We start from the raw sequence: 23,833 nt of genomic DNA on the forward strand, positions 1-23,833 counted from the left end.
ACTGGGGGGGGCTTTGACCGGCCGCAGTCAGTCTGAGGCTCTCTCACTGCCCAAGTTCAGAGCCGCTTCTCCACCCGGGACAGTTGTTGCCTTGGACGGATGAAGGAAGAATGAGGGCCAAGCTGGTTGCTGATTAGCTGTCAGTTATTCAATCTCGTCTCACACTCTTCATTCCTATCCCCCTCTGACTCTGACCCCCTCTGCTCTTACAGTCTTGGTTTATATCGCAATCACATAGGGTAGGGATACAAAGGTGGGTTGAACATTAACAAATCAACAAAGAGAAGTAAGGCCACTCCTCCAGATTAACTCAAGGATAAAATCTCATTCCTACTTTGAACAAACTTGCAGGCTATCGAATATAGCCTGCCCACAGGGCAGAGTCTGGCAAACTCCCCGTCGCGTACCAAATATGCCAAATATCAGTAACAATGATGGGTCTCATTCTCCTAAAGAGCCTTGAATATAATCTCAGGGCTAGGATGAAAGAGACGTTACTGGGGCCTGCTCGAGGCAATCGACGAATAACAGGATGATGAAATGAAATGAATGAATGAAAATCTCATCTAGGGAGATTACTTCAGATTACTAGGAGATCCGCTCAAGGGTGGGATCCCATCCAGGATATGTCAGCTTTCTTCTTTCCTCAGCTAGTAATCCACTTAAATAGTTGTAGTAAATCTACTTCTAATATTTCTAGCAATGTCATTCTGTATGAGCAGGGTAAGAGATCATGATCATGATCACGATCATCCTGGTTGTTCGTCAACTGCCTTGAGCAGGCACCAGTAACATCTCCTTCGTCCTAGCCCTGAGATTTTAAAAAGTGCCATATTCGAGGCTCTTTCAGGGTTAGGAGAATGAGACCCATCATTGTTACTGGTATTTGGCATATTGGGTATGCCATGGGGAGTTTGTCAGACTCTGCTGTGCGGGCAGGTCACATTCCGTAGCCTGCCAGGTTGTCCAAAGCAAGAATGAGATAATAAGATGTCGCGCGGCCGCGAATAAGATATATCAAGAGATATATCAAATTTAAAGGTTGGCTCTTCCTGAGAACATCTCACAATATATTCCAGACCACAGTCCTCAGGCCAGGTTAGTCTTCCCGGCCCCAGCAGGGTCTTTATCCAGTTACCTCTTTTGGGTTATGACAGAGTTTGTCCACGAACCTGCTCTTAACTTATAGTTAAGTATTACGGCGCTTGGCCTGGCCCATTTCGATGCCAGGGTAGCTCACAACTTGCCCTGGGTCCATTAAGTCCCTCGCTGGGACCCTGCTTTTGGGGTGCTAGGAACTAAGGGCAACTGAGTTGAGAAAGCATATGCCCAGGAGTAAATATTATTCGGAGTCAATCAACTCCCAAGTTACAAAGCATAATATTGCACCCATACAGAAAGGACATTGCTTTAAGGTAAACTGTGCAAAAGACACAACTTACAATACAAGTTCAGTGTCCTTAGAAGGATCTGATCTTACAAGCTAACAGAATCTGATTAGTGAAAAAGGTGATTAACTGGTTCTGGTTCGGGAGGAGAGCACAGAGAAGAGTTTACAGATAAACAAAGAAATGGGAGTTTACAGATAAACAAAGAAATGGGCACTGTGATGGGTGTGACCAGATTAAACCTAAGTCCCCTGCAGCAAGGCTGAAAGGATAAACCAAATGTTATCCTACAGGGGACCATATGGGATGCTGGGGATTGAACCTGGGTTGGCAGTATGCAAGGCAAATGCCACCTGCTGTACTATCGCTCTAGCCCACTGGCACTGTTTTATTTTATTTTTTTATTAGTGAAACACCATGAGGTACAGTTGTAGACTTACAGATTTTTGTGCTTGGGTTTCAGTTATACAATGATTGAGTACCCATCCTTCCACCAGTGCCCATTCCCCACCTCCAATGCTCCCGGAATCCCTCCCATCCCCCCACCCCCCATCCCATCCCACCCCACCCCGGTGGCAGGGCATTCCCTTTTGTTCTCTCTCTCCTTTTGGGTGCTGTGATTTGCAAAAGAGGCATTGAGTGGCAATCATGTTCGGTCTATAGTCTACTTTCAGCATGTACCTCTCATCCTGTGAGGATCCTCCGAACAACCTTTATTGGGTGCTCCCTTCTCTATCTGAGCTGCCTTCTCCCCACAGCATGACCACCGGAACTGTTTTAAAGCACACAATTCCAAAGCATCTGGCACAAGGAACTCACCTCAGGGACAGCATGTGTGGCAAGGTCCAAAATGCCTCTGTGGAGCAGTATCTGGCCCAGACAGCGTTATTCTTCAAAATTGCCTTTATTTGGGCTTGGGGTCACCCCCAGTAGTGCTCAGAGCTTACTCCTGCCTCTGTGCTCAGGCATCACTGCTAGTGGGGGCTCAGGGAACCAGATGTAGTACCGAGGACTGATCTGGGGTCAGCCGCATGCCAGGCAACTAGTGTCTCTCTTGCCCGGACCCTTATTCCTGAATGAAGCTTGTTGATCCACCATCTATAGTTGAGGAGTGCAGCCTCGCTCCTCTTATTCTCTTCCCTCTTTCTCTCTCTCCTCTCTCTTCTATCTTTCCTCTCTCTCCTCTCTCTTTCCTCTCTCCTCTCTCTGTCTCCCTGCCTCTCCTCTCTCCCTGTGTGTGCGCACACGAGCCTCACCACTCATGGAAGTTCTCTGGTACAGGGGCTCAGTCTGATCATGGCAGTGACACTCACGTCAGTTTTCAGTTACATATGAAACATGAACTTATCAAAGGAGTTCTGGAGTGTCATTCCCTCTGGGAACATACATGCACAGCCCGCTGAGTAAGAAGGGCCACAGATGTACACTGTACCTCCCCTTTCTTTGCAGCAAACTTCAGAAACTACCACCAGGTAGTAAGCCAAGAATTATTCTACAGTTTTGGTTTGGAGGCCACACTTAGCGATGCTCAGAGGTTACTCCTGGCTCTGTGTTCGGGGACCACACCTGGCACGCGGGCCCAGGGAACCAGATGTGGTGCTTGGGGTTGAACCCACATCTGGCATGTGCAAGGCAAGCACCCTACCTGTTATATTCCACCTCCCCCCTTGTGTATTTTAATATGTTCCCCAATGCCTTGCAGCTTTATGGCAGGACTTTTGGTGACCCTCCTTAAAGCCATCTCTAGTCCTTCATTAGTATGTGGGGACATGGTTGATGTACTCGGGTGACATTGTTTTTCTTCATTAAAATAACGTTGGTTACTGGCTCTGAACAGACAGCTGGAGCAGAGACCAGGGACCATTAGCCCTTTAGAGCAGCCTGACAATTTCAGGATTGCTTTGTTGAACTATACATGTCACCATTTGCCCTTGGAAGTACTCACTTCAGGGGTTTCTGGTCATCTGAGTGGCGTATCCATCCATTTTAGGATATTTTAATCCCTCCTGAAGGGACCTCTTACAGTCACAAGATTCACACTCCAACATTCTCACCCCAGCCATAGCAGTCACTAATTTAACTTTCCAGTCTGATCCACGGCACGGGGGCGGGGCATACACATTTAACAAACGGATGAGGAAGAAAACTACTAAGAAAACTACATTTCAGTACGCAATCCCAGTCTCAGTCCTCTTATTCGCTATTAGTCTTGTGGGCTAATTTGTGGATTCACAATGATCCAGACTCATAGTCAAAAGACAGCTTAAAGAGCCCTAAAGAATATCCAAAAGAAGTTTGAGGCTCTGAATGAAACTTATCAGAGCAGAAAGGTATTATTTATTTATTGCTTTTAGGGTTACACCCAGTGACAGGCATTGAACCTGGGTTTGCCGTGTGCAAGGCAAATACCCTACCCACTGTACTATCACTCTGGCCCAGAGCAGAAGAATGTTGATCCCCAGGTATAATTGGATTCAGACAGGGCAGCTCTGAAATGCAACTGGCTGGCCGGGCTCAGTGAGACTTCAACTGTCATCTTGTCATCAGATGTGCTGGATGGATTAGATATGGCTCACCCCAAGAAAGGATGGAGTACCTGCCTACAATTCACTTCTCAGTTTCTGGTCATAACATTTTGTTTATAAGAACACCTTAACCTACAGTTTCCAGCGCCTGAAAACACATACCAGCAGCAATGACTGTCTTCAGCAGCTGAAAATAGTGCAGGGCAGGGGCTGGAGCTATAGTACAGCGGGTAGGGCGTTTGCTGACCTGGGATCGATCCCTGGCAACCCATATGGTCCCCCGAGCATCACCAGGAGTAGTTCCTGAGTGCAGAGCCAGAAGTAACCCCTATGCACTGCCAGGTGTGACCCAAAAAGAAAAAAAAAATAGTGCAGGGCAGTGAACAGCTAACTCCCAGCGGATGTGCTACCACTTTCTAAAGATTTCTTCTGCCTGATGAATCGCTTAGTCAGTGTAAAAATTACTTTTTTATATATGTTCCTAGGGTTTTTTTTTATTGTATTGAATCACCGTGAGATAGTTACAAGTTTTCATGTTTGGGTTATAATCACACAATGATCCAACACCCATCCCTCCACCAGTGCACATTTCCCACCACCAATCTCCCCAGTATACCCCCCTTTCCCACCCTCCCTCTGCCTCCATGGCAGAAAATATTCCCCATATTCTCTCTCTACTTTTGGGCATTATGGTTTGCAACACAGACGCTGAGAGGTTATCATGTTTGGTCCTTTGTCTACTTTCTGCACACATCTCCCATCCCGACCAGTTCCTCCAGCCATCATTTTCTTAGTGATCCCTTCTCTATTCCATCTGCCTTCTCCCCTTTGCTTATGAGGCAGGCTTCCAGCTATGGAGCAATATACCTGTGTAAAATTACTCTTAAAAAAGATTTTCAAGGGGGCAGGAGCAGTAGTACAGGAAGTAGAGCTACTGCCCTGCATGCAGCTGACCCGGGTTTGAATTCTGGCACCCCCATGTGGTTCCCTGACCACTGCCAGGTGTCGCCCCAAAACAAAAAAAAAATCACGATTTTCAAGGGCGGTGAAATGACAGTACAATGGATAGGGCGCTTGCCTTACACTAGGAGACCCGGCTTCAGCCCAGCAGGGACCCTTGACCCTTGAGCCCTCTAGGAGGGATTCATGAGCAGTCAAGAGGGAGCACCAAGTACCACTGGGTTGTGGTTCAAAGAACACGAGGAAATGATTTTCAAAACCTGTGAGCGATCAATTTTATTTTCAAATATGCAAGTATTTCGAAATGCAGACAGTTTGGGTTGTTACAATTTTGGAAACCACACAAAGCTACAGCAAAGGAATTCATACGAAGGTGATCACACTCGCCTGCTAAGGCAAACGGTCCACTTGAGACTCCAGGAGTCAGTAACGGAACCGAGTTCCTGATACCCACACTGGAAACTCCCGCATCATTTGGAACAGCCCAGTCTCACAAGCAGCCTATCGGTCATTCATACAAAGCATTTCAACAAGGAACAGCATGGGGGCCGGGGGTGTGACTCAGGGGCAGAAATGTGCCTTGCACGGGTGAGACCCTGGGTTGCATCCCTGCAATTGTAAAAACCCAACGAAAGACGGAAGGGGCTCTTTCGAGGATGGCTGCAGGTTAGACCCTGGCCATGGGCGAGTACGGCGTTACCGTGCATACACAGTATTGGTACTCCTGGAAAATGAACCTGAGAAACCTTTACACAGCAAGGTGGGAGCTATTGCAAACATTCTCCACCTGCTTATTTTCCTTATGAATTCCAACACCCAGCAAACTCTAAGGGGTGTTAGAAAGAGCCCATCCTGGCATTACGCCTTCGGAGTGGGAGCAAGCTTCTGGCAGAAGGAAGACAGGACTCAGGTGCGCCAACGCGACCAGCAGCAGAGCTTGTTTGGGAAAGAATCTCATGTCACTGGGGGCGTTTGGATGACACCACTCAGCTAAATGATTCCAGTATATTCATATTAGCAGATCACGGGGGAGTGGAAACTCCTTCCATTCTGCAAGGATATTTCAAGTCTGAAATCTCCAGGGGCCTGAGCCAGGATGCGCCTTGGTTAGCTGAATCAAGGGGCATGACTGCATTGGAGGGACATTCAAAAGATGGGTAACTTTTTACTTTTGCTTTTGGGGCCATACCTGGCGGTGCTCAGGGATCACTCCTGATGGGCTTGTGGGACCACATGGGGTGCCGGAGATTGAACTTGGGTCCCCGTGTGTAAGACAAGCGCCATACCTGATGTATTATTGCTCCAGCCCTAGATTGTTAGTTGTTTTCAAAAGCGGAAGTACTTACAATGATATTAATTAACAGCAGACATGAAATTATTTGAACTGGACCAAGAAGAGAGCCAGCAGGCTGGCGTGCAGGTTTTGCACACGGGAGGTTGGATCTGAACCCTAGCCTGCAGGGAGTAGTACCTGAGCACAGCCAGGTGGGACCCCCAGAAAAAAATGTATTTGACCAGGTAAAAATCTCATCTGCTTTTCAGATCTAGCTCTTAAGTATTCATGAGAAAACGAATACAAAGTAGCTCTTGTGGGGCCAGAGCGGTAGTACAGTAGGTAGGGAGTTTGCCCTGCATGCGGCCGACCCAGGTTCGATCCCCGGCATCCTATAGGGTCCCCCAAGCACCGCCAGGAGTGATTGCGGAGTGCAGAGCCAGGATTAACCCCTGAGCATTGCTGGGTGTGACCCAAAAAGAAGAAAAAAAAGTAGCTCTTGTTTCAAAAGTTCTTTTTCGGAGGTGGCTCAGGCTAGATGAGAAATTCAGGCAATACTGCAGTTACGAGGTAAAACCTAGGCCTTATCCCCACTTCTCTACGTGGGAAGGGAATTTAGGATTATTGGCTATCAGATTCCAAGTGAGAATAGAGCTCAAGAGCCTGGTGGCCGGCCACTAAAGTGGCGGGCTCTGAGGGGCGACTACCCATTTGGCATTCACATTACATCACGAGCGTGATTCAATTCGGGAAGACTTTAATGGAACACTCAGCAAAAAAAAAAAAAAAATTGCTCAAGCTTTCCTAACTCTAACCAAGCACAGGTTAGGAAGTCCAGCGCCACCAGGCCACCTTCATCCTGTCCCACACCGCAGACAATGAGTCGAAAGCCGGCCGCACATCCAGGATGGTGAACTGATAGTCCTCGTTGACGTGGCCACCATCGTAGTAGTCGATGACGTATCTGACTTCTGTCCCACAACGGTTGATGATCCAGTCATGCCTGTCAAATGGCAGCTCATACCTGGAATGGGAACAGCCAGGGAGTGTTCCCATGCGGGCCCACATCTGGCACCCAGCAGAGGTGGGCCACCCCCTAACTGGGGAGCTGAGACATGAGATGGCTGCCATCCCCTGTGATGGGTCTAGATCGAGGGCTTGGAGAGATGTGGGTGGTGACCATCAGAACACAGACCCACAATCATGGCAGCAGCAGGAAGAGCCCAAGACCCCAGAGGTGCCGCCATTCAACGCTCCCAGTGTGCCCTGCTCCGGGTGCAGCGGAGAGGAAGGGACTCGGGGTCAAAGCCATGGGAACCTTGGAAAGATGTCACTTCTACCGTATAAGCAGGGTGCCCAGACGGTGCCCGCTCTGGCCCAAGGAACGTTGGACCAACGGCATGCAATGCCACTCACCCCATCCAGGAGCGGATTCTTGCCCTCGGGGAGTACATTTTGGCTTTTCCTCCGAACCGGATCAGTGAGGGACCACAAGGGCACTCCCTAGGGACCCACAAAGAACAAAGGTCACGAGGTTGCAAACTGGTGGTTGCTGGCATTTTTCGGTCTGCAATTCACAGGGGCAGAGCACGGCCGCTCTGGAAGCAACTCAAGGCAACAGCTCTGCTTAAACGGTCGCTCTGTGTTGCAGGATCGGGGCTGTTCCTGCACCTGCTCCCTTTCTTTCAGACTGGCACTTGCTCGTCCCCCTTTCCATCTGGCGTGGGGGCTTGGGGCCTAGCCTGGACCATCACGTTTCCCTTTTGAGAACGCAGCTGCAGGTGCTACAGGACAGAAGAAAACGGGTCTCTGACCGGATACAGAGGCAGAGGGCTCGTACTGGGGAGGACTTGGCAGGCTCTTTTCGAGGGTCTAGGAATGGCCCCCAAGTCATCCCCATATCAATAATACTATTCATGGGCCCCCAGACTACTTTTCGAAAGCTGTGTGGAGTAAGAATGTGTGACATTGGGGCTGGAGCGATGGCACAGCGGGTAGGGTGTTTGCCTTGCAGGCGGCCGACCCGGGTTTGATTCCCAGCATCCCATATGGTCCCCTGAGCACCGCCAGGAGTAACTCCTGAGTGCAGAGTCAGGAGGAACCCCTGTGACCCAAAAAAGCAAAAAAAGTGTGACATTTAGCAAACGGGAAGCCGGCTCTCTGCCCAGAAACCGCAGCCGTCCATTACACCGTCAGGCAGAAACAGGCTGACTTATGCCAGGACAGACGCCACTTGTGTCACACAGGCTGCTGGGTGCCAGGGTCTGGCTAACATCCACTCCCCTTCCCTGTGGACTCTTGGGGAAGACAGCGGGGGTCCAGCTGCACCAAGGCGGGCCCTCTGAAACTGCCTCTTCCCAGATGGAGGGATGTGGCCCGCGAGGTTCTGAGTCTGGGCGGCTGCTCTCACTGGTAAGACCCTGAGGTGGGGTGGGCTGTGGGGGGTTCTCTCTACATGGGTGAGGGAGAAACCACTCCCACTCCCACGCAAGAGTAAGGGAGCCGTGGGTGGGGACTCCTTCCTGGGCAATCACTCAACAGTTCCAGGCAGAGATAGATGTGTGCGCGCACACGCACGTGTGTGTGTGTGTGTGTGTGTGAGCGCATGTGTGTCTGCAAGTGCACGTGTGCAAGGACATATGCAGCTAAGCAAGTGGGCATTGGGGCTCTCACATGTGAGGCTTGTGTTCTACCACTGAGCTACCTGCCTGGCCCCCAGACCATGTTCTTTTTCATCATGGTGACGATGGCACTGGACTATATGCATCAATGAAACCACATTCAAGGCTGAGCCACTGGTGACACATGCCATTGTCAACATGCTCAAAAGGCCAGTGTGATGCTGATGGATTCTGGTACCACAAGACCTCAGCGGGTGTCTGAGGAGCTGGCCACTGATGGGGGATTACTGAGAAGCCAAGCCTGCTGGTAGAGCCGGTCCCACCAGGTGCCCAGCCCGTGACTAAAGAACGTCAAAGCCGGAATATCCTAAACAGAACGCTTTTCAAAATCATCAAATGGATTTCTGCCAGAAGAAACCAAGTAAACCCATGCTGCCAGGGGCTTCAAATGTCAAGTACCAATGACATAACCTGGCTCTTGGCGCACAGAGGGTCTCCCCACCCGCCTTCTCAGAGGGGGTCCCCGAACCAGCAGCTTACCCCAGAACAACTGCTGCAAAAGGCCTGGAGCGCATCCCAGTACTGAGCCATACCCAGGAGTGTTCAGGGGTTACTCCTGGCTCTGAGCTCAGGAATGACTCCTGGTGGGGTCAGGGCACCCTATGGGATGCAAGGGATTGAACCCCAGTCAGCCATGTGCAAGGCAAATGCCCTCCCTGCTGGACTCTCACTCCAGCCGCCAGCACTGGGCACCTGAACCACCACTCGGCAGCGATACGGAATCAGCTCAAGGAGCACTGCTCTGAAAAGACCCTTGCCCGGCACAAGGCCATGACCACAGTGGCCTCTTGGCTCTGGGTGGCCCATCTCCTATGGGGAGGGGGCATTTCCGTCCTCCCACAGCAAGGTTAGGAGACCAATCCTTCCCTTGGAGATGGAGGAGTGACCCCGTGGGACTTCCCAGGTGAGGTCTGCAAAGTGGGAGCGCTCAAGGCGAGTGCCATCCCCACTGTACCAGGGCCCCGGCCGGGCCACGAAGGACCTTTCATGAAGGCGGCAAGTCTACTTACGTGGCGTGCATGGCTTCCCACTTCAGAATCTCCTTCCACGCCTGCTCGTTATTCTGGTTGTGGATTTTAATGATATTATGCATATCGGCCTGGCTGATATCCTCATCCTTCCACTTCCACCTAGGACAGAGCACATTGTGCGATGTGACAAATATCACTGATGGCCACGAGCTCAAGGCAAATATTTGCGGAGAGTCCCCACGCCACTTAGGCCAGTATCCAGGGACCCTCCACTTTTTTTTTTATAATGTAGGAGTACTGCTATTTATTCAGCCATTGATTAAGCTGACTGAACTGGGCATGAACTCCACATTACTTTTTTTATTCAGAATGTTAATTTTATTATTTTATTATTATTTCCCCCCACCCCTTTCTTTGATTCACCTTGAGAAACAGTTACACAGCTTTCATGCTTGACCTTTGGTCATACAATCATCAATCACCCATCCCTTCACCGGCGCACAATTTCCACCACCAAAATCCTCAGTATTACTTTTCCTCCCTCCACCCCCGTTCCAACCCTTCCCATGCCTGCGTGGCAGACAATTTCCCCCATACTCTCTCTCTACTTTGGTTACATTTGATATTTCGACACCAGTCTCACCACCACTCAAACTTGCCAAAAAGGCAATGGTAGACGATTTATTTTGTATTGCTTATTATGGATAGAATATAACGTCCAGAAAATTCTGTGTCGTTCTCTTCTAGGAGCTTTAGTTTATAGTCTCTAGGTCTTGGCCGTTGATGAGATTACATGGCACCAGGGGCGGCTTGTGGGTGTGACTGCCAAGCTACCGGAAAACTGGGGACCTGGGGGAATCCCTCCACTTTTAAGGTGACACCTCTTCTGCTGGGGCCACTGAGAGAGGATCCCCTAGTTGCCTGTGTGTCCTCTACAACAGCTTTTGCTCCCCAAACTCCTCCTGCCTGATCCTGAGCTGGGTTTGCTGTCTGCGACAGGCTGACTAGGTGAGGGCTGCCCCAATATGGGCCCCAGACTGCCCCAAAGCGTCACTAAGGGTGTTTGGTGTGAGATGCAATGACTGAAGGACGGGCTGCCGAGGAGGATGCAAAGGCTCCCTTATGCCGGGACACCTCCCAGGGGCTCCCCTGATTGGGGAGCAGGAGACAGGGCAGGATTCTCCAGAGTGTATGGAATCTCGACCCCAGGCACTCTCAGGACTATAGCCCCAGGTCCTCCGGAGCCTCCAGAATTGGACAGCCAATTCATTAAAATAACTCCCTTTGTTCTGGTTTTATTCGGGCGACACCCAGAGGTACTCAGGGCTTACTCCTGGCTGTGTTTCGAGATCAGTCCTGATGGGATGAGGGAATGTTATGGGGTGCCTGGGATCCAACCCGGGTCTTCTCTGTGCAAGGCAAGCATCTTACCCACTGTATTCTCTCTAGCCCCTTATAATAAAATCCCTTTACAAACATATGTATGTGTGTGTGTGTGTATATATATATATACACACACACACACACAAATCCCTTTCTTTTCTTTCTGGATAATCCTGACTGACACACATTGGGCTGGAGCAATAGCACAGCGGGTAGGGCATTTGTCTTGCACACAGCCGACTGGGCCAACCCAAGTTCCATTCCTCCACCCTTCTTGGAGAGCCCAGCAAACTACTGAGAGTATCTCGCCTGCACGCCAAAGCCTGGCAAGCTCCCCATGACGTATTCGATATGCCAAACACAGTAACAACAAGTCTTACGTTAGAGACGTCACTGGTGCCTGCTCGAGCAAATCGAGGAACAATGGGAGGACAGTGACAGTGACAATCCTGACTGATGATATACATTGCATTTGTAGGCTGGTAAGTATGGGAAACAGTTGGCTCTCATACACTGATGAACACTCGCTATATGTTTGAGGGATGAAACAGTCTTTTAGGGACCAACAAGAATACAAAGGTGAGGGCATTTGCCTGGCAAGCAGCTGCTGCCACATTTCTACTCAGAACCCCAGGGCCGCATATGGTCCCCTGGGCAGTGAGGGGCATGGCCCCCCAACCAAAAGCAAATTCTCTTTTTGGCCACACCTGGCAGTGCTGGGGATGGAGTGTGGGGCCCTTCGCACTAGCTCCCTGCCTGGGGAAATCCTCTTGAACACTTCATTCTTAGAAGATTTCCAGAGCAAATGGACAGTCTCCGTAATCTACTCACTTACCCTTTCCTTAACATCGCGTTCCAGAACATCTGTTCCGAGGGATACACCCACTTTTTCTCTGAATCTGCTCTAGGAATGGAAGACTCCTCTCTCACGGTTGACAGTGCAAATGGCTGATCGGGGGCGGGGGTCTGATTAGGCGGCGGCATCTAAAGAAAACAGGGAGAGTCTCTGAGATGGGAAGCAGGGTCCAGGCTCCCACATTTCCGGCTTCCTGTAACTGGCCTCATTTGCAGCACTGAGATACCAAAGTAGCTTCTCCTTGTCCCAGCTCTCGTAAATGGTAAATACACATCACGGTGGAACATTTGGTATCTATCTCTTTGAGGATTAAAAACCCCACAGGACAGCGGGTTAGGCATTTGCCTTGCATGTGGCCGACTCAGGATGGATCCCTGGTATACCATTAAGGTGCCAGAGCACTGTCCATCCCTGACTGCTAAGTGTGGCCCCAAAAAATAATAAATAAAGAAAAAAAAAGGAAAAACCAATACTGTGATGCACAGCCTTTGGCCCAAACCCATTTTCCCACTTATACATATCACAGCACAAATGCGTACATGTCACGATGTCTTTCACAGGACAGACAGGTGATGTTGGTGGGTATATTCACCCCCACACTCTTTCTTCTCAGAGGAAATTCTGACAAACGTTGCCTGGGTCACCAACAAATCCGCTTTGGAAACACTGGGGACCCTTGAGAGTACAGGCCTGAGTCTGTCTCTTCATTAAAATGTGACCGCAGAATAAAATAACACAACACAGAAGGTCGCTCGACAGTTTCCCATGTTGTCCCAGTCATGCTCACAAGATGCCTCTCGCCAGGCTGGCCTTTTCCTTGGTTTCTCGCTAATGGCATTTCGTGGATGGGTGGCACCTGACTACTGGCATCTAGTGGTGCCAAAAGAAACACTGGACTTTTACAGTATGCCCACAATTTCCCAAGACCCCCAAATGCCTCTACTAACCTGACTTACACTCCCTGCCACCTTCCCCTAAGCAGCAAGCCAGTCACTGTGTGATCAGAAGGCGATCTCTGACACTAGGCAACCCCCAGTTTCTTTCTCGGGTGCGCTCTGAAACTCTACTGAATGGTACATCCCAGAAATTTTCTCAATGTTTCCACCATTAGTGGAGTCAGGGGTTCAAAACTCTAGTTTGTCCCTCAAGTCTGTAAAAGACTCAACATATTAGAGGTTCCAAGGAGTGGGGCTGAGCGTTTATTATTACCAGATTGGAAGGATCTAGGTTCTCCTTATTTTCAACCCTGGCACCCGTCACGGGACACTCCACGTATTCATAGGCGCGTTCTTGGTGGGCAGGCACAGAGCTGGCTGGGTTAGGCGGCTGTGCACTCCCTGGATAGCCTGAAAGAAATCATACATAAAGCGTCACTAGAGAGGCAAGATGCTGGCTCTTCCAATCCAGCACCCAACGAGCTAAGTTTCCAAGCAGGGAGGCATGGAAGGACAGAGCAGGCCTCTGCCGTGTAAAGCTGCTGGCGGTGCTAGGCAACATCCTGACATCCCACAGGCCTGCAAAAGCGTCTAGAAACTAGCCTCCTCTTTGGAAAAGGAATAAGGTAACTGCTCTTGTAGAGTGCTCTCCAGAAAATCAAGTCCCCAAAAAACCCCCACCCCCCTTCAAGCCTCCTCATCAGCTGCAAGACTGTAGCCCAGTTTCAGTGATGGGCTACCAAGTCCCCGCCCCGCTCACATCTCAGCAGGCGAGTCCAAGTCGACTCCCAAGCCCCAGCGCCAACCACGGCACACCAGGGCCCACATTCATTCCCAATGCCTTCCTCCTCTCAGGCACGCGGGCAGGAGATGCCGGTGCCTTCCAAAGGCCACCAGAGTTAAGTCGCACACCCCTCTGCTTGTGGTTTGCTCTAGCAGCAAAGCAGAACACAGAGAAACTACCGTCTGGTGAAAGTTTGATTCCTCACCAGTAAGTAGCAAGAGCTGACCCGCCAAAAAAGCCAACGTTGGTGCTGGAGAGATAGAATGGTGGGTAAGGCCCTTGCCTGCTGTGCGTCTTATCCGGGATAGGGGATCCTGAGCACAGAGTCAGGAGTAGGCCCTGGGCATAGCTGACAGGTCTCCCCCCCACCACACACACACACAAATAAGGCCACCAATAGAGACACTTTCATGATCCGTGCAGGACCCAGGTGACACCCAAGGGAGAAGGTGTGAACCTAGAAGGACAGCAGCAGGAAGGGTGGGCAAGTAGGATGGCTCTGGCTCCGGGCTCCAGGCTGATGACGGGAGCACCCATGGGACAGGGAAGTTGGCCTGAGGCAGGAGAGGGGGAGCCATCAGGCCAGCTGGGGCCCAGGAAGACAATTGTTCCTGTCCTGGAATCCTTGTCTTGGGCAGCAGCAGAAACACCAAGAATAGGGGCTGGAGCGATAGCACAGTGGGGAGGGCGTTTGCCTTGCATGCCACCAACCCGGGTTCGATTCCCAGCATCCCATATGGTCCCCCAAGCACCGGCAGGAATGATTCCTGAGTGCATGAACCAGGAGTAACCCCTGAGCATCGCCGGGTGTGACCCAAAAAGAAAAAAAATTATAAAATAAAGCAGAGATAGATTAGATTTTTTAAAAAAAAGAAACACCAAGAATACTCACCCAATGCTGGGTGCCCTGTAAAGTAAAAAAGTAAAGGCCCTCCCATTGATCATCGATTTGCTCGAGCGGGCCTAGTAACGTCTCCATTGGAGACTTTGTTGTTACTGTGTCTGGCATACTGAATACTCTCGGTAGCTTGCCGGGCTCTCTGAGAGGGGCGGAAGGAATCGAACTCGGGTCGGCCATGTTGGCTGCGTGCAAGGCAGACGCCCTACTCGCTGTGCTATCGCTCCCCCCTAAAGTAAAGGCCCTCCCGTTGATCGCGGGCCCAGTAACGTCTCCATTGGAGACTTTGTTGTTACTGTGTCTGGCATATCGAATACTCTCGGTAGCTTGCCGGGCTCTCCGAGAGGGGCAGAGGAATCGAACTTGGGTCGGCCATGTTGGCCGCTTGTAAGGCGAACGCCCTACCCGCTGTGCTATCGGTGCCCTGTAAGAAGGAGTTTTTCACCTCCTTCCCTGTTCTTTCCCCAGACCCTCAGGCCCTAATGTCATGTAGCTCAGCCACCTCTACCATGGGAAGTGGCAACACTTTCCCAGTTACCTATGCAGGAAAGAATTCTAGGATAAGCAGCTGTCCCTCCAATCTCCTACAAACAGCCACACCCTGTTCACACCTTCCCTGACAGCCCTGGGGCCCTTCATCACAAGCATACCTACTTCCTCTGGCTAAATCCAGCTCAAGTATTTCTGTCTAGAAGAATGTGTTCTTGTTCAAGACCATTGTGGGGTTTTTTGTTGTTGTTGTTTTTTGGGTCACACCCGACAATGCTCCAGGGTTACTCCTGGTTCTGCACTCAGGAATTACTGCTGGTGGTGCTCAGGGGACCATACGTGATGCTGGGAATTGAACCCGGGTCGGCCACGTGCAAGGCAAATGCCCTACCTGCTGTGCTATCACTCCAGCCCCAGGCCACTGCGTTTTTTCTGCTAGGCTTTGCCATCTCACTAGCTGACATTCTTAAGTTTCTTTACATTAAGCAGGGAGAAAAGCTACCACACAGGATTCTGAGGAGAACTCCGTTAGGTGAAGGAGTCTGCCTGCTTTACGCACTGCTGCTCTCTCCGTGCCAAACCAGAGGCCCACTGATGCACAGAGTGGCCGAGGCAATGGTGAGCCACCATGGGGGCAAGTGTTAGCGTTCCTTCTTGGTTCTTCCTCCCATAAGTCTCACATCAGGCTAGGCTTTCAGAGATACAATTTCAGCAAGTATGGATCAATTCAAAATTAAACTTGGCTTTCCCATTCTCTTCTCTGCATGTAAAGAACGTACCACAGAGGAGCCGGAATGGTAGTACAGTGGGTAAGGATCTAGCCCGGAATGTGCCCTACCTGAGTTTGTCCCCAGCACCCCACTGGTCTCCCGAGCACCACCAGGTGTAAGTCCTGAGTGCAGAGCCAAGAGTAACCCCTGAGCATCATCAGGTGTGACTCAAAAAACCAAAAAAAAATGTACACCAGAGAGTTCAGGGGCAGGAGAGACTACAGCAGGGAGGGCACTTGCTTGGATGCATCTGACCCTGGTTTGGTCCTCAGCACCCCATAGGGTTCCCTAAACACTCCAGAAGGGATCCCTGAGCACAGAGTCAGGAGGAAGCCCTGAACACAACCAGGTGTGCTCACCTTCAAAAATCCAGAAGGTTCATCAGCGCCTGGCTTATTTTTTAAATTTTTAAATTTTATTTTTTTTTGCTTTTTGGGTCACACCTGGTGATGCACAGAGGTTACTCCTGGCTCTGCACTCAGGAATCACCCCTGGTGGTGCACGGGGGACCATATGGGATGCTGGGAATCGAACCTGGGTCGGCTGTGTTCAAGGCAAACACCCTACCCGCTGTGCTATTGCTCCAGTCCAGGGCCTGGCTTATTTTTATGGATGCACACTGCAATGGAGGTGGGATAAAGTCAGTTTTCTGGACACAAATAAAGACCAGAGGTTCCGGGGCTGGAGCAATAGCACAGCGGGTAGGGCGTTTGCCTTGCACACAGCCAACCCAGGTTTGATTCCCAGCATTCCATATGGTCCCCTGAGCAGCACCAGGAGTGATTTCTGAGTGATTGGGGCCAGCTGTAACCCAAAAGGCAAAGCAAAAAAAAAATAAGACCAGAGGTTCCCAAACTTGCCAAAGTATCATGCCATCTTAAAAAAACCCACCCAGTTCCCCCCTGGAAATCTACATTGTCTTTAAGTGAAAAAGAAAGTGTTTGCTTCACCCCTAATTATACCCAAGGCTACTACCACTACCTGAATAGTTCCGGGGGCCCCCAAGAAGCAGTATCACCCATTTTGGGAAACACTGGCCTATACCAAGGTTTCTAAATTTGGGCACTTTTGACATTTGGGGCTAGACGATTCTTTGTCTCTGAGGCTGCTGTGCTTTTTTGTTTGTTTTGTTTTGTTTTGTTTTTTTTTTGGTCACACCTGGCGATGCCAGGGGTTACTCCTGGCTCTGCACTCAGGAGTTACTCCTGGCGGTGCTCAGGGGACCATATGGGATGCTGGGAATCGAACCCGGGTCGGCCACGTGCAAGGCAAATGCCCTACCCGCTGTGCTATCTCTCCAGCCCCCTGCTGTGCTTTTTGGATGTTCAAAACTCTGGGTTTCTACTAGGTTCACATTCTCTCATTTATGACAATAAAAAATGGAGCAATAGCACAGCGGGTAGGGTGTGTGCTTTGCACATGGCCAACCAGGGTTCGATTCCCAGCATCTGATATGGTTCCCCATGTACCACCAGAAGTAATTCCTGAGTGCATGAGCCAGAAGTAACCCCTGTGCATCACTTGGTGTGATGCAAAAAAAAAAGTCTACAGGTTTGTTACTGTATTTTGTCCCCCCAAATGTTACTGTATCACAAAGTTAGTATTTTCTTCCAGCGGCAACAAATCTTGCTCCTGTTCACCTTACAGTATATCTTGATTCCACATCGGTGGCAGAAGCCGAGTCCCTGAGGTTCTCTGATCCTTTATAAACAGTGACCTTATATTTGCACAAATCTTCTTCCCAGAGCCCTAAAGCCCCTGCTAGCTCCACAAGATTGATAGCTACTGGTGTCAGTACTATAGGTCAACTTTAGGAGATGGGAGTCCTCAAGAATATTTCTAATTTCTCATACATTCTGTGATCATTACATTCTCATCTAGGAGCTCAGTTAGCCCACAACAACCCCATGAAAAAAAAAACAGTACACCCTCATATTACAGATTATAGGGTGAGACTTAAGAGTCCTATTTCTCTGCAGACAGTTGAAGTTAGGTTGCCTTACTCAGGTCTAGGGGCCTCACTAAGAGTACATCACCTCTCTTAAACTCCTTCTGCTATTCCATTCTGTTTCCAAGGGGAGATTACCTGCCATTTGCCCTTTATGCATTGGACATCCTGACGGTGGGGCTGATGTCTGATGATCTGGAGCATTTGAGGTCTGAACAGCAACAGCCGGGGTCGAGGAAGACAAACCCATGGTTGGATTCCCAGTGTCCAAACCTGCCAGGGAACGAAAGTGATTAAATACGGGTTGACTGACCCGGGTTGACCTTGTGTAATTTCTATGGAAGCGGATAGGCTGCGGATTCACTTTGAAACAACTTTAATGCAGGAACCTTTAGGAAACTAAAGTGAAATCTACACGCAGCTTGGGGCAAGTTTCTAGGGGTATAAAGAGTGGGGGCGGTGAAAGGAGGAGGTCCCTGAGAAACCACAGCCACAGGCGGCAGCCAGGCGGGAAGGGGTCCTGGGCGGTGGCGATCGAGATCGGGCAGGCCAACTGAATCAGACAAGATCTTTGGCGCTGAGACTTACGAGGTGTGGGCATCATGTCAGGTCACCGCGCACGGAAGGGACTCGAGGAAGAAAGGAAAGGACGGTGGAGGGCAAAGCGCGGTCAGTCTTCCCGCACGGTCTCCGCGTGTCCCGCTCATTCCAACCCCGCCACCCGACCCCACCGAGCTCGGCCATCCTGCCCCTCCGCACCGCACTCGTGTCCCTGGGTCTTAATGGGCGGCCCCGACGCCGCCTCTGATCAAGCACCAACCCGAGCTTAAAGCGGCAGCGATGTGCCGCCGGGACCTTGCTCTCGCTGGGTCACCGCCGTCGCCCGGGTCAACACAGACACACTCACGCCCCGCTACTTCCTGATTCGAAGGCGGGACTTCCTGGCGCACAGGCGGCAGGATACGTGCTGAGAAGAACGGTATCCCGTCAATCACGGAGGAGCGCGCCCCGGCCACGCCCCTCTCTCCTAGCGGAGGACCACTCGGCCGTGCTTTGGCCACGCCCCTCCGCCGGGCTGAGAACGCTCGGCCGCGCTCTGGCCACGCCCCTCCGCCGGGTTGAGCCTGCTTGACTGTGCTCTGGCCACGCCCCTCCCCTCTGCCCAACCCCTCCGGCCGCCTTCTGGCCACGCCCCTCTGCCGGGCTGAGACCCCACCCTCGGCCGCCCTCTGGCCACGCCCTCGCCGGGCTGAGACTGCTCGGCCGCCCTCTGGCCACGCCCCTCCTCCCGGTTGCGCTCGCTCCGCCGCGTTCTGGCCACGCCCTGGCCCCGCCCTCTTGGCTCACTGGCCACGAGAATTGACCTGAAATTTCCAGGGGGTCGCGTTCCGCTCCCTGAAATTTTCAAGGGGTCGCGTTCCGCTCCCTTACGCAGCTTTTCTGCGTCCGTGGGTTTGCTTTGGTGGCATTCGTTTTTTTTTCCGTTTAGATCTTTTCAACGGCATCCCGTCCGTTTTCACTGCAGTTGATTATGAAGCTAATTGAAGTTAATTGTGGCACCAGAAACATCAGTAGGTGTCCCCGTGTGAATCACTCACGGTTCCCGCTTTCCAGGTCTTCTTGACTGGTACGTGAACTTGCAGGTCTGTGTTTTCAGTTACTGTATCACAAAGTTAATGTTTTCTTCCAGTAGGCAACAAATCCTGCTAGTGTTTCCCTTACAGTGGGTCTTGATTCCACAACAGTGGCAGAGGCCAAGTCCCCGAGGTTCTCTGATCCTTTACATATAATGCTCTAATATTTGCACAAATCTTCTTCCCAGAATCCTGAAGTCCTTGCTAGCTAACCCAAATCAAGGGAAGTGTGATGTAAATATTCCTGGGTATTTTGGGAAATAAATTTAGGCTGTTTAGGAAGAAAGAGGGCCTGCACATGTTGGGCACAGGTGCAACCATCGAGGGCCTGAAAGAATGGACTTTCCATCCTTGGTTGGTTACATCTGGGGTACGGAAACAGCCACTGCAGAGAGATGGCGACTGGAAATCCCAGGAAAATTGTGCCCCACGTGATTAGTTGCCTCTTTGCCCCCAGATCTCTTCATTGCTGCTTTGACATTTACTCAGATAGTTTTACAGTTGCTCGGTCCCCACGAGTGGCTTATGTGACACAGAGAGGAAAGAGATGCTCACTTTCTCCGGATCCGCCTCTGGCAACCTGGGACCATGGGAGAAGGTTAGGACTAATAAAGTCTGGAAAGTCAGGCCTAGGCCTTATCCAGGGTTTCCAGGTACTTTTTCCTGTCTCTCAGAAAAGAATTTCAGGAAGAGATGAGCAGTGAAGTAAAACCGGCTGGAGCGATAGCACAGCGGTAGGGTGTTTGCCTTGCACGCAGCCAACATGGCCGACCCAAGTTCGATTCCTCCGCCCCTCTCGGAGAGCCCGGGAAGCTACCGAGAGTATCTCGTCCGCATGGCAGAGCCTGGCAAGCTCCCCGTGACGTATTCGATATGCCAGACACAGTAACAACAAAGTCTCCAATGGAGACGTTACTGGGCCCGCTCGAGCAAATCGATGATCAACGGGAGGGCCTTTACTTTAGGGCCTTTACTTAGTGAAACACCATGAGGTATAGTTGTAAACTTACAAATTTTTGTGCTTGGGTTTCAGTTATACAATGATCAAGTACCCATCCCTCCACCAGTGCCCATTTTCCACCACCACGGGTCCCAGTATCCCTCCCACACCCCATTCCCCCCATCCCACCCTGCCTCTGTGGCAGGGCATTCCCTTTTGTTCTCTCTCTCTCTCTCTCTCTCTCCTTTTGGATGTTGTGGTTTGCAAAAGAGGCATTGAGTGGCAATCATGTTTGGTCTATAGTCTACTATAAGCATGCTTCTCCTATCCTGGGAGGATCCTCCCAACACCCTTTATTTGGTGCTCCCTTCTCTATCTGAGCTCCCTTTTCCCCTAGCATGTGTGGCTGGCCTCAAAGCCATGGAGCAAAATTCCTGGTACTGATCTCGGCCATCTTTGGAGATCTTTTAGGAAGAGGAAGGAGGGAGAGCAAAGGGAGAAAGAATAACATGCTCAAGAGAGAACACGGGCTTCTCCCCAGGTGGAGAGAGCCCCTACACACACACCCCAGCATTGGATATGGAAACTTGAAAGTCCACATCTCAAGAGGGGAGATGTGGGTGACACATGTCCTTGGGCACCATACGTGCTCAACTACGTGGGCACAAGCAACACCTGGACTTGGGCAGCATATGCGAACACTTCCTTTTTTCAAGGTGGCTTTTATAGGGTTTTTCCCAAAGTGCCCCACGTGGGGGCTTTCTAGCTAGGTAAGAGTCTGTTGCTAGTATGGTTATGAAGGGGGTAGAGTTGATAGTGGTCGATGGTCCTCTTTGAAAATTCTTTTTCTGGCCTTTTTTTTCCCTGTTGGAGCTTCTCTCGAAGGGGGATCCAACCTTCTCTGGCTCTGTCACTGGTACCAGGATGATCATATCAGGCCTATGCTGTAATTCCTGCAGCTTTAGGGCTATTGGATTTATTGCTTCTCAGAAATTCCATTGCTATTGGCCTGTTCTAGCTCTCTGCATATCTCAGTTTGATCCTGGAAGCATCCGTGTTTCGGTAGCACTGTGGGAGAATTGGTGCTGAGTGCCCGGTGCCCTTTCAGGAACCGTCAGCCCTTCTCCAGGCTGCCAAGAGTGCTGGCAGCTGACAGCTCTGGCCTGAGTCTCTTCAGGAATTGTCCTTTATCTAAGAGAGCTGAGATGAGGAAAATCCCAGTCACTTGCAGGGAACAGACTGCCTGCCGCCTCTGCGTGATGGAAGCCTCAAGGTAACAAGTCTAAAGGACACGTTCAAAGCTTCTGACTTGGTGGAGGTGCTCGGCCCTCGCAGTCTCAAAGCTGTTCAGGAGAGCGCTCATGTATACAGCTGGGAGACTCGGTCCGCTTTGGGAAAGAAAGTTTCATTATTGCAGATTAGAAGCACCTGCCTTTGGCAAGCGTGTGCTGTGCTCCCAGATCCCAAGGGTGCTCAGACATAAGGGCGTGGTACAGGGGAACATTGGGGGTCACCTGTGAGATGGAGGGTGGTAACTATGTCCACAAGCCTTTCTCGGGGATGGGCAGGTCCATGTCAGCAGCTTTAGGATGGACTCACTTGCAAAAGCTCTGAAGCTTAGTGGTATTCTGCCCGTTTTGCTGGGGCCCTTGGGGTCTGCAGACTTTCTTACTAACAGCCCAGTAAGAGGCCTATTTGGTGGAGTGTGTGGAGCTGTTCAAGAAGGGGAACAGCATTTACCCAGGGCCTCAAAACTGGATCGAGGTAGCATAGATATAGTCACTGTCACTGTCCTCCCATTGTTCATCGATTTGCTCGAGCGGGCCCAGTAACGTCTCCATCGTGAGACTTGTTGTTACTGTGTTTGGCATATCGAATACGTCATGGGTAGCTTGCCAGGCTTTGCCACACAGGTGAGATACTCTCAGTAGCTTGCTGGGCTCTCCGAGAGGGGTGGAGGAATCGAGCCCGGCTCGGCCGGGCTGGCTGCGCACAAGGCAAATACCCTACCACTGTGCTATCACTCCAGCCCTATAGATATAGTATATATACATATATATCTGTGTGTATACATACACACATATATACAGACATATAGTTGTTTGGGGGACACACCTGATTGTGTTCAGGGCTTACTCCTGGCTCTGTGCTCAGGGGTCACTCCTGGCAATGCATGAGGTACTGGGGATTGAACTGGGTTCAATCATGTAGAAGGCAAGTACCTTAACCCATATACTATTTCTCTGGTCCCTAAGGTTGAAAATGTTTTATAATTTTATTTTTTTAATTTTTTAAATGTTTTTAATGTTTGTTTATTTTTATTGAACCACAGTGAAGCACATAGTTACAAAGTTGTTCATGATCGGGTTTCAGTCACAGAATGTTCTGACACCTGTCCCTCCACCAGTGTACATTTCCCACCACCAATGTCCCCAGGTTCCCTTCTCCCCACCTCTCCACCACTTGCCTCTAGGACAGGCACCTCTCTCTCTCTCTCTCTCTCTCTCTCTCTCTCTCTCTCTCTCTCTTTCCTTTTGGACCTTGTGGTTTTGCAGACCTTTTTACATTGTTCTATAAAACCTTTCACCCAGGTGGCATTTTAAAAGCTGTAATATGTCCGTGTATTTCCTGGGACACTGGACATTTAAAAACAGTCAAAATCTGATTTTTTTTCAAAGAGATGCCTTGATAACTTTATTTTACTTTTCTTTGGAAACTTACTGCATTTTGTTTTATCCATGTGAAAATGTTTGGAGACTACTCCTCGCCTTCAGACTGCAGAGGGCCGCTGTGAAGAAAGCGGCTCGAAGCTTCAGTAGTGGGAGAGACAGGCATCAGAGCAATCAGGAGCATAGCTGTACGCATTGCAGTGCACCAACTCTGGCACCAGAGACCTTTGTAAGGTCATCCGAAGGATAGAGAGAAGTGTTCAAATGTTTCTTTTCTTCTCTCTCTCTTTTTTGCTTGCTTGCTTGCTTTTTGGGTCACACCCAGAGATGCACAGGGGTTACTCCTGGCTCATGCACTCAGGAATTATTCCTGGCTGTGCTCGGGGGACCATATGGGATGTTGGGAATTGAACCTGGGTCGGCCGCATGCAAGGCAAATGCCCTACTCACTGTGCTCCATCCCCAAGTGTTCAAATGTTTCTGAATTTGGCTTCCTCCCTTTTTCCTCCTGGGCAGTACTAAGGAGGCTGGTAACCCCTTCCTGACCATCCTTAGTGCCCCACTGGGGGCTTCATTTTGTAGGCACTCAAGCCTGGCTGTGCCCTGTGTGCTGCAGGGGGGGCAGGTGGTACTGGGGTGCTGGCCAGGAGCTTCCTACTCAGCAGGCGTGCATGCCAGCCCTTTCGGCTCTCCCTGGTCCTGGTTGGATTATTTGTTGGTTAACTTCTT

At 50.5% G+C, this 23,833-nt stretch overlaps 1 protein-coding gene across 3 annotated transcripts; it reads right to left on the bottom strand.

The window, feature by feature from the left end:
- Positions 1 to 5,141: 5,141 nt before the first annotated feature.
- On the bottom strand, positions 5,142 to 18,812 carry LOC130039326 (holocytochrome c-type synthase). Of its 3 annotated transcripts, none has more exons than XM_056131191.1 (7): positions 18,682 to 18,812; positions 18,000 to 18,134; positions 13,247 to 13,383; positions 12,017 to 12,165; positions 9,838 to 9,957; positions 7,563 to 7,649; positions 5,142 to 7,170 (listed from the first exon to the last, which is right to left on the bottom strand). In XM_056131191.1, the coding sequence occupies exons 2-7, from the start codon at positions 18,109 to 18,111 to the stop codon at positions 6,972 to 6,974; spliced, it is 804 nt and encodes a 267-aa protein (XP_055987166.1). In that variant the 5' UTR covers positions 18,112 to 18,134; positions 18,682 to 18,812; the 3' UTR covers positions 5,142 to 6,971. The 3 variants fall into 3 exon arrangements, with proteins under 3 accessions (XP_055987166.1, XP_055987167.1, XP_055987165.1); XM_056131192.1 differs by having other exon boundaries at positions 18,621 to 18,774; XM_056131190.1 differs by lacking the exon at positions 18,682 to 18,812 and adding an exon at positions 18,450 to 18,604.
- Positions 18,813 to 23,833: the final 5,021 nt, after the last annotated feature.

This window comes from Sorex fumeus, unplaced genomic scaffold (genome assembly GCF_029834395.1).
Source record: "Sorex fumeus unplaced genomic scaffold, SorFum_2.1 ptg000086l, whole genome shotgun sequence".
NCBI classification, from domain to species: Eukaryota; Metazoa; Chordata; class Mammalia; order Eulipotyphla; family Soricidae; genus Sorex; species Sorex fumeus.